General features: G+C 41.5%; 1 protein-coding gene across 2 annotated transcripts; it reads right to left on the minus strand.

Moving 5' to 3' along the window:
- Nucleotides 1-650: 650 nt before the first annotated feature.
- LOC108977211 lies at nucleotides 651-9,897 on the minus strand. 2 transcript variants are annotated; one of them, XM_018946804.1, is made up of 5 exons: nucleotides 9,723-9,897; nucleotides 3,920-5,816; nucleotides 2,185-3,390; nucleotides 1,768-2,063; nucleotides 651-1,698 (listed from the first exon to the last, which is right to left on the minus strand). In XM_018946804.1, the coding sequence occupies exons 2-5, from the start codon at nucleotides 5,798-5,800 to the stop codon at nucleotides 1,095-1,097; spliced, it is 3,987 nt and encodes a 1,328-aa protein (XP_018802349.1). In that variant the 5' UTR covers nucleotides 5,801-5,816; nucleotides 9,723-9,897; the 3' UTR covers nucleotides 651-1,094. The 2 variants fall into 2 exon arrangements, with proteins under 2 accessions (XP_018802349.1, XP_018802350.1); XM_018946805.1 differs by lacking the exon at nucleotides 2,185-3,390.
- Nucleotides 9,898-11,127: the final 1,230 nt, after the last annotated feature.

Here is an 11,127-nt window from a genome sequence, read left to right on the forward strand (position 1 = left end):
AATTTAGTTAAACGCGATGGCTACCGATCCCTATTTTTACAAGAAATTTTTGTTCAGCAACGATACTCATGTTTCTTTTGAATCCTTAAAAAACTAAATTGTCTCATTTGGAGTGATAATAATCCCCAAGACATTATTGAGACCTTGGTGTTCATCCATAAAAATTGCTGTTTGGTATGCTCTATGGGCAGAGGCTATCATTTGTCCATTTTGTTTTGTTGTTCCTCAATAATATTACAGGCAATTTCTACACTGAATAATTTCCCGTGCCTGAATTGGAGAATATTGTTTGGTATGACCCTTGTCTCCAAATAGACGGCTTTAGATGCCATACATCCAATTAAAAAATGAATTTATTTTTGGGTTATGTGAACACAATTGATGTCTTGGAAGAAAATATTCGGCACGTTATCGTTGGCATACGGCCCCATTAGTTGAAAAAGTTACTCCATAATAAAATTGAAGATGAAAATTTCTACATACGAGTAGTGCCACAACTTTACCCAGTAATATTTCTCGTTTATATCTAATTATATATTTTATTCATGGGTTTGAAAAAGAGCTTCTAAAGGTGAGAACTTATACTATTTCATGACGAGTTTGCGCAACCTCAGCATTTCTCCATGGGAACTCAATAATCACTGTTCATATCAATTTATTAAAAATATTTTATTTTATTAAAGTTTTATAAAAGTTTTGACATCTGTGTGTCGTACAAGTAGTTAAATACAATAATTTAAAAGTGTTGAAAAGTGGTCGCAGCAACCGCATTTCGCGCAAAGCGCAGACAAATAATTTAACAAATGTAGAAGAAGGCAATAAATATTTACACATAGTAAGGAAAACAAAAACAATAAATGACAAAAAACAAACAGTCGCACTGGAGAGCACTTAAATACTTATGTGCCTACACTTACAACACTAACAAAAATAAATAATATCATTATCATATACTCATACTCATACTCGTCATATTACTCAAAAATAATGGCTTATCGGAAGTGAAAGTGGAACACATCTCGGTCTTGCGACTGACAGCTGTGATAGGCTGTTGTGGTTGGCCGCACAGGCGTCGCTGCCGCTGGTGCCACTACTCATTTATAGTATTGCGTAATTTGGCGAATCCAGTCCAAGTAGTGTGAAACACGCACATACACACCGGGCACATTGGCTTGACCGCAACCGATGCCCCAGGACACAACACCGACCACATTCCAGATGCCGTTGCGTTCGCACACCAATGGTCCACCACCGTCACCTTTGCATGCATCCTTGCCCTCTTCGCCGCCAGCGCAAACGAAACCGGGATTCAGTTTGTAACTGTAGCCGAGACGAGTTTGACGCAATTGCGATTCGCATTGGTGATGAGATAGGATTGGCACATCGACCTCCTTCAGTATATTCTGGTATTTGCCGTGATCACCGAAAGCATCTTTGCCCCAACCAGTGGTCCAGCAACGTGAGCCGGTGAAGTCGGAAAATTTGTCAGGCAAACAAGCTGGACTGATGTGTGGGTTTTTGGTGAAGTCAACGGGATGATCCAATTTCAGTATAGCCAAATCATTGTCCAAAGTACCAGCATAGTATTCGGGATGAATATGTACTGAGACCACATCACGTTCGATGTATGGGAAGAATTCGACATCGTGGTTAACATCCCATTCACCTAGGCGAGCGCGCAAGTCGAAGCCGTTTTGCCTATAGTTTTCAGAAAAGAAAAAAGAGGTTAAGTAAGTGGCAAGCCTTTTGAATATTTAATAAGCTTACGATTTGATGCAATGAGCTGCAGTGATTACGTGTTGCGCATCGATCAGTGTACCACCGCAAGCGTAAATCGATTCCTTAGGGTCCTTCTTTAAGATAGCCACGTGCCATGGGTACTCGCCGAACTCACTGTCACCATCGATGTATGATGGGTTCTTGATACGGCCAGTGATGCCAGCAGCGTTGCGTGTGCCACAGCGACCAAGTTGTTGTTGTGGCGCTGGACGTAATGGCCGACGGCAGCAGACTTCGTTGACGCGGCAAGTCTTCTCAACGGGACGATTGCCATAATAAGCGCGCTGGTGGTAAATTAAACTAGTTAATATACATATCCTTATGACATAACACACAAAGAAATATATCAGTTTTATTAATGTGACCCTGTCACTAACATCTCCGTTTTCGGATTTCCGCTTTTACCTGTTCTGCCTTTACCGTACGCGGCAATACACTTTCTCTACGTTCCGCAGCTTCCTCATGTTCAACCACATCGCGACGTCGCCGATCACGTGGAAATGTCACATAGTCGCTACCTTCAGCCGCACCAGGCGCTTGTGTGGGTATTGGTCGTAAGCTTTGCTCATAACGCAGGCTTTTACCTCTACGATGGTCCAATGCATTCAAATGATGCTGCTTACTGCTGTGCTCAACTGGCCCTTTAAATGCCACACTGAGATTGGAACTACGTTCTTCGTATTCGTTGTAATGTCCACCGGCGAAAATCTCACCGCCATGGCCGCTAGTGCCATAGCCGATTGAGTAACCAGGCTGCGATGAGGCGCCGCCATAATAATTCGGGCCATGACCGCTTGCACCAAATCCGCTGGGAATCGGTCCGCCAAAATGAGCCGAGCCGTGGTTACTAACGCCGGGACCACTTGGAATTGAAGCGCCAAAATGCGGAGAGACGTGACCAGTGGCGCCGAAACCGCTTGGAATAGTACCACTAAAATGCGCGCCACCGGTGGTTGGATAAGATGTATGTCCAGCAACAGTAGAAGCACCAGGATAGAAGTTCGCTGAAGAGGTTGTGCCAAAAGATGTATGCTGTGTTGCGAATTGTTGCTGTTGGTGGAGGAATCCGGTATTAATTATGGTGCTTGCCGGCGCAGTTACAGTGCTGTGATGCTCGTAAATCGGTTTGCTTGGTATTACATCGAGAATGGTGGCACTGGGCAGTGAGGCGTCATATATGGGGCCAGGCGCGGTAACAGCATGCGGTTGTGAGTGATGATCATGCTCAAAACTATTATAATGATCATGATGATGATAATGTGTGTTGTGAATGTATTCAGGTTTTGACTTGAATAATTCACTGACTTTTTGAAAAATGTTCGCATTTGGTGTGACATGAAGATTAACTAGTGGCTTCACGACTTTATCTCCGAACTCGGTTTTCTGCACCTGTACGGAGACCAATGGATTTACATTTAGAAGACCTAAATTCAAGCCATTCGGTCCAATCGAACCGAAGTGCGGATTCGGTGCTGGATAAAAGTCGCCTTGTGGATTTGCGGGATAACCACCACCACCGGTGGGGTATGGCAATCCAAATGATACACCATATGTGGGAAGAATTTTACGCTTTATGAGCTCGATGGCTGCCAGATCGGGTATGCCAGTGCGCTATACATGGTCGATGGTTTTGAGGAGGGATAAGTGAAAAATAGGAAATGAATAAAATGGTAAGAGGTTTAGAGCGGATGGCACATGTGTGAGGTTTTGTTTTGGCATGCTTAGTACGCGTGCGACTTGCAACCGAATGGAATGAATGCTTTGGCAGTGCAGTTAGAGATGGAGAGTTTTTAGTGTGATTAGTTACATTGAGAGCGCGTCAAGAAATGTTGCAACCACAAGATTTTATTTTATTCATTTTCATAAGTCTCCAGGTATCCACTTTGTTTGTGACCAATTTGAACTACATATATATTTTTAAGTCGGCTGGTTTGGTTGCTGGGGACGTGTAACGCGTAATGTGGTTCATGAGTGTGCTTGTGGAACGTAGTAGAGTGATGCGGCTTTAACCTGTGCTGCCAATTAGTTTGTTATACATTTTTGTTTATTTTTGCGGTTGTTTAGAGACGAAATTAATCGGGTTACAATTATCAAACAACATAAATGGTATTAGTCAAATAGATTTATCTGTTACACTTACCCCTTCAGCATCCAGCGGTAGATCGGCTGCACCATCATCGGACTGCTTATCTTCGGCCGTCGCCTGACGTTTGCTGCGTTTACTCTCCTCATCTTTCTGTTCTTTCTTTTCTTTCTTTTCTTCCTTTTTCTCTTCGGTTGCGCTAACGGTCGCATTTGTTGCAGTTTCATCACCCAGAGCTTCAATGTCTTTACCCAAATTACGTGGATCGATGGCCAAAATCAAATCTTCTTTGCGTCCAATACGATCGGCAGCAGGGCATTGATTAAATGGTACACACTGACAATCCACGATTTGTTGACGTGACGTATCATATCCACCTTGGTATTGACCACCCAAATTGTTGCCGATACCGTTGTAACCGGCCGAAGTACCAATGCCGCCGAAGTTTTGTAACTCTTTCTTATAATAGTCGGGATTCTGACTATGGTAACTACCGCTTGCCTGTCCAAAGTTGTTGGCTTGTCCAAAATTGCTCGATTGGCCGAAATTAGTGGATTGTGCAAATCCGCTCTGTCCGAAACCGCTAGCGCCAGCATTTTGTTCGTAAATACCACCTTGACCACCAGATATACCAGTTGGTTCATATAGGCCTTGTGCGCCAGCATTACCAAAGCTGCCTAAGCCTCCTGTAGGTTTGTAAAGGTCAGTGTTGGGCTTCTCGTAGTTGCCGAAACTGTTAGCTGCCGCCTGTGAGAGCAAACCACCTTGTGAAGCACCGTTGTAACCGGCATTAAATGCATTCGATTCGGTGAAGCCACCTTGTGTTTGTGGTGTGAAGGAAGCCGATGATTGTGCAAGAGCCGAAAAGTCGGTGTTGATCGATTGGCCAGCACCAATTGGTATGGGTACTGTAGGCACCTTAGCACCAGCATCACCGCCCTCGACATGGTGGAAATGGTGGTGCACATGCTGCTGCAAGCCACCGGCAGGCGCCGACACTGGTATGGCATTCAAATTACCAACAACTACTTTCGAAGAGGAAGCTGATGAGGCCGCAGATGATTGATGGGCATAGAAATTTGTTTGTGAGGAACCGGATGCCTGGATTTTCTCACCGATGGGATTCTCAAAGGCATATGGCGGTGGTGGTGCATCGGAATTGCCACTGTATACTGGACCTGGTGGCTTACTGCCATAAATAATAGCGCCAGGTGGAGGTTTGTTAAAGGTATTTGGACCCGTGGTACCAATTGCGGATGGTGGTGGATTTTCCAAATATGGACCGTTATATACCGGACCGCCTGAACCCGACGGACGGAAAGGTGGTTTGTAAGCGCCTTCATAACCTACCTTACGTGGTGGTCCAAAGGAGTTCAAAGACGATGGTGGTGGTGGTGGAGGACGGCTATTGAAATGACCCGGTGGTGGCATAGGTCTGGCCGGTCCATATGGACCGCCACCAAACGATGATGGTGGTGGACCTTGTGCGTATATGGTTGAGTAGTACGGACGCTTCTCTTCAACATCACAGCTCATTAAACCCAGTCCGCAAAGTTTATCGCGTATAAGATTGCGTGCTTGCAAATCGTCACCTTGTTGCAGCGCTTGATCGATATTACCATCGGCATACACTTGGTCGTAATCACCTAAAATACGTCCTTCGCGTCGTGAATTGATAATCTGATCAATAATGGCATTGAGGTCGGTATTAGTGTCGTTGCTATTGATCGCTTCATGCACACCATAATTACGGCCCTGTACCTCTACGGGCTGCACAGCAGCGGCATCTGATTTCTCAGGCTCCGCCGAGCGTCTGCTGAGCATTGACTCCTTCGTGGGTTCCCAGCCGCCACCCCAAGCTGATTCCTCAGCGTTGCTGAGAGCAGAGCCTGCCAGAAGTATGGCGGCCATAACAGCCAAATGATGTGTTAATCTCATAGTGTAGGCGTCTGTGCTGTAAAACGGTAAAAATAATACAATAAATAAACGCGTGATTAGTGATTGCGGCAAACGGCAATGAGGTAACAACTCAAATGTTTCACAAGTTCAATGATTTTTACTACTCTTTCGCTGCTCACGCGTTTTACCGTGCGCGTAGCGTGTTAATTAACCTAAATATTAATGATGGCGCTAGACAGATTTGTGGTCATTGTGCCACTTTGCAGCCGCCGCTGTTGCTGTTGTTGTCGCGCTTTCGTAAAGATCAACAATAAATATTGTAAAAGCATTGCGGCAATTGCCAGCAACCGGTTTGCTGACTCTCTGCCATTGCCGCAGAGAGCTTAGCGCTCAGAGCGGCATAGCACTGGCAGTGAGTCACGCTTGAGCTAGCAGTTGCTTAAGCGCGCTGTGGACGAAGCAAGGCGCGAAAGACTTTTACTTTCGTTTTAAGGTCGTTAGCTTGAAACGAAAAAAGAAACACAACAACAGCAAGATATTAACTGGTGTGATGTTGCAAGTCGCAAAAGTGGGGTGCGGATGTACTCCAGGTGCGAAGGCGCCGCTGTGCATTTTGTGTGTATTATATTTACTTTTAGCTTAACCTCGACGCGGAGGAAGTGCGAACCGCTCGGTCTGATGTAAGCGCTTAGGTTTGGCGCGGGAAGTCATTTGCATAATAAGAAAAGAAAACATGAACTTTTTTGCACAACACAGTACCTGCAAACAATGAGGGTTACGTGTGATTTGTGGATTAACTCCTTAAATGCAGCACAGTGCGAACGGCGGCGCTACATGTTTCAGAGCAAATCAGCGACTATGCGCCGTGCCCGTCAAGCAAGGCAAATGGCATAGGGGAGAAGTCGTGACTTTTTACTTGGCCTTGTTGCTTTGTGTTGCTTTTGTGTACGACCTTTTCTTGTGTCTTACTTGAATGCGTCGGAGACCTGGATGACTTATGTTGCTTGACAATTTTCGGTTGTTGTTTTATTTTGGCGTTGTTATGCAATGGCCAAATGTCCAAATATGTGTGCGTGTGTGATGTGATGGCCTGTGTGTGGGGGGGTTGAAGGCATCAAGCAGCTGGCGGTTTCACTGTAAATTTTTTGGCTTTGTTGCTTTGGTTGTGTGTGGGTTTAAGATTTAATTATGTCTTCTGAAGCGAAAAACGTTACGGACGCTTACAAAGACGCCTTGCATATTACCTGTTGCGTGCTGTATGTGTGAAGCTGAATTTTAAGCATTGTTTTAATAGTTCATTGTCTGTATGCTTTTATTTTATGTTTTTCATTATACAACCGCATCCGTTATACATATACGCTCATATATATGCTGCTGATATAACGGCTTATTTTGCGAAAAAAAATTATGGAAATATTGCAACGGGCGCTGGATCCGGTGAGTGGCCCGTTACGGTTTGAAAATTTCGCCCTTTTAATTGTGTTTTGCAGGCCGAGTTGCATTTTATTGTAAGAGTATTGTATGTACAGTTTTGTTTTTGGATTTTCTAATTGGGTAAAATATTCATTATTTAAGTCGGAATGAAAATTTTTGAAAAAAATTAAAAATTATAGAAAGAATTAAAATTTTGACTCATTAATATTTTCCATCTTAAAATTTAAAAAACACTATTTATTAAACAAAATATAAAATAAATTTATGGCAAATTAAAAAAAAAATTGTTCTCTATTGAAACACCCTGCAACCCTTCGACAAATGAGTAGTTTGCGAATTTTTAGAACGATATCTCAAAAACTGAGTTACAATTTCGCGTATATGTGTACTGACAGGCAGATAAATTGACATGGCTAAATCAACCCAACCGAGGGTTTTACTGGGTGTTACAGTAGGTACACCTTGGTACACTGTCTTGCGAGTATTACAATAAATAAAAATATCGAACAAAATATGTTTCCAAAAGTTTTTAACTAAATTTCGTGAGCGGAATCGTTGCGAATATTGGAAAAAGTTTACAGTGATTCAGTTTTATCAAAAACACAAGCCCACGAGTAGTACAAAGCCCTCAAAGAAGATCGACAGATCTTTGAAGAGATCCCTCGTTCTGGACGTAGGCCTTTCTCAGGCAGATCTGGAAAATAAACGGTTGACTGTGGAGTAGTGATAGATACCATTCCTGTCCTTCAAGTTACCGGGAGTTACATAAAAGTCTGTTTACTAACCGTTCTTAAAGGAGCGCAGCAAATAAACTATATTCCCCCGTTATGAAAGAAGTCAAGTCATAAGCTCAAAATAATTACAGACCCATTAGTCTTTCCTGATCTTAAAAGCCTTGGAACAATGAAATTTAACTCAGGGAAACTGGAAATTTTGGAGTATGCGAATTCTAAAAGAAAATTCACAGAAAGAGCAGTAAGCACAGGTGCAACAGAGATTGAAAAGCTCTGCATATAAAAGCATACACTCTCATAGCCTTCATAGATATAGAACACGCTTTTAACACTTCCACCTTAAGGCCATTCTGAGCGTGCATTGTTTTAGGCATCTGTGAAGCTGTTGAAGAGATGCCTCGTCGCCTTCGACCTATTCGAATTATACTAAAAAAATGAAGTATATGGTGCTAGAAAACCGTCAATCAAGTGTTAGAGAGATGGTAAGAGAGCTCGACATCTCTCGCGAGTCCGCTAGAATGATTTTGGTTAATGATTTGGGTATGAAACGCGTTCTTGCTCGACTCGTCACGATTAAGTTGAATTTTTTTCAAAAAGAATATCGTAAAAAGGTCTCCTTCGACATTCGTGTTCGTGCAAATTCTGATCCCACATTCATGACTTTCATGAAACATGGTTTTATGAGTTTTACATGCAAAGAAGTCAACAATCATCAAAATGGAACCTCTTCTCAGTCAATTGAAGGGATAAAACAGAATTCGTTCAAGGATTTGAAATCGATCCCAAAAAGTGTTGAAAAGTGTTTCGAGGACTGGATAAATCATTGGCATAAGTGGAAAAATATATTTTGATAAGTTGGTAGTACTGTCCTTTGAAATTTCGTTGAATTAAAAAATTTCAATTAGATATAAATGAGGGAACCCTTTTTAAGTCAATTTTGGTAAAATTTCTTAATAATTTTCAGAAGAAAAATTGGAACCATAATGCTTTACAATTAATCGTTACAAAATAATATCGGCAGTTAAAATTTTATGAAAAAAATCATGCCTTTGTCGGGCTCCATTTAGAGTTGAAATTTGCATAAAAACCATGTTTTTTTTACTAATCAATTTGACAAATAAAACCTTTTAAGTCTATTTATGTCAAATTATGACAACTGTGTCCATAAATTTCATAATTCCACTTTGGCTGCTAACAAATAAGAAAAATATGTAAAAAAAGATATTTGAAAATAGTTTTCGCAACTCATACATTGTTCAGTTCATTAAACCTACACTAGAGAGCGTGGTTGTTGGCAGTTTGCATTTCCTTAGTTGGTCTTTCGTTTAGCGCTCTCCTCGATAGTGATCATAATGCATAATACAAATTTATGCACATTAATTTCGCATTTCACACGAGCGCTGCGAATTTGCAGCCAGTCGCCATGCAACAAATGCGCGTTATTTTCAATTCATTGGCAACTACAAATTTCTTGCAACTTCGCTTGCACTTATACCGTTAATTTGTTTAATATTTCATATATTTTGAAAATTGGTAGACAAATGGATTTTTTGTGATCGCTTGCACACTATTTTTACATATTGAAGTAAAATCTTATATTTAACGATTTTTATTCAAGCGTTTGATTGACACGCCTTTTACATACAATTTTTTCACTTTTGCTACACCTTTTACCTTCACTGTTGACACAATTAAAGTTTTTTGCTTGTTTTACACATTTCATAATTTCGTAAAGTTTTTGTTTTTTGTTTTTGGTTTTTGAACTTTTAATTTTAGCTTTTTGCCAAACTCACCTTTTTGCTTGTTTCGCCTGAATTCGGTTTCGAAATAAAAATAAATATCACTTAACACTCGTAAATGCTTAATTTGTCCACAATACTGTTGTTTGTATCCTTATGTAATAAAGCACAAAATGAAAAGGGTAATTCCTGGCTCCTTTTCTGTTGATCGCGCTGTGCGCTTTGCTGGTGTTGGCTGCTTGACTGACTTTGTTTTGGACCTCACACAACATTTTATACCACTACCGCCCGTTGTCGGCTGGCAGAGCGCAGTTGCGGCTAGCTAAGCCGGTAAGCTCAGTGAGTAAAACTGCGAAGAGACAAAGCGTTTTCAAAAAAAAAAAAAAAAAAAAAAAAAAAAAAAAAAAAAAAAAAAAAAAAAAAAAAAAAAAAAAAAAAACAAAAAAAAAAAAAAACCTGCAACGTAACGGCGTTTTAACGAACAGACGGCCAAAGCAAAACCAGTAAGAAAGACAATAGTTTAGTTCCTGCACATTTCAGTTAAAGCCCTTAACAATTGCTCGTTGTTGTCTCTCAAAACATTTGGCTTTTTTATGGCGGCATGCACTCCCTAGAGAGTGACGTCACGAGGAGCCTCCAAGTGTGTACGGCGAGTTTGTGCCGAGGCCTTTGCTTAGCAAGTTTTGGTAGTTTACCTGTATGATTTCTGCGAATACTTAAAGGTCGCTAGTTATTGCCGATCGTGTTCATACATAAATATGAGTTTCGGGTTTTTCGAATATCTATGATTAATGTTTGGTGATTGTTTGAAATAAAAGTAAGGCATTTGATAAAGCTACACCTCTTAAAACTAACTATTTGACATCTGAGCTTACAAATAATAATTAATTCCTTCTTCTTCTTCTTTATTGGGGCAGACATCGCTTACGAGGCGGCAATTGATGATCAGTTTTTCTGCACCTGGTTTCTGGTTCTTTCTAATGGAGGAGAGATCTGCTTCCCTCGGCGGGTACTGCCTCCGATACATGACTTAGCCAGCGTAGCCGTTGTCTCTTAATTCGCTAGACTATCGTTCCGCGCAAAGAACCATAAACTTCTGCATAATCTTTCTCCTGCAAACTCGTAACGCCGACTAATCAGGTGCTGTAATCGTCCATGCCTCTGCATCATATAGCAGGATGGAATGATCAGTGACTTGCCGAGATCGCCGAGAGAGGACTTTACTTCTTAATTGCGTTCTCAGTTCGAAATAGCAATATCAAGAACTAGCTAATTTATATGGCCACTGTAGTAATGCCACAATGACCTTGTCCTGTCCATCATACTTCTTTGAACTTTGACTTATTAAGGGACCGGACATTCCTGGTGTATGCCCTTAAATCATAATCTTTAATGCGTTTGCTGTGGTCGGCATAAAAAGGGGAGTTTCTCGTCCGAAGCTATTGTTTCCTTTTCATGG

The sequence above is a fragment of the Bactrocera latifrons genome, unplaced genomic scaffold (assembly GCF_001853355.1).
Source record: "Bactrocera latifrons isolate USDA-ARS-PBARC rearing strain unplaced genomic scaffold, ASM185335v1 scaffold_85, whole genome shotgun sequence".
Lineage (NCBI taxonomy): Eukaryota > Metazoa > Arthropoda > Insecta > Diptera > Tephritidae > Bactrocera > Bactrocera latifrons.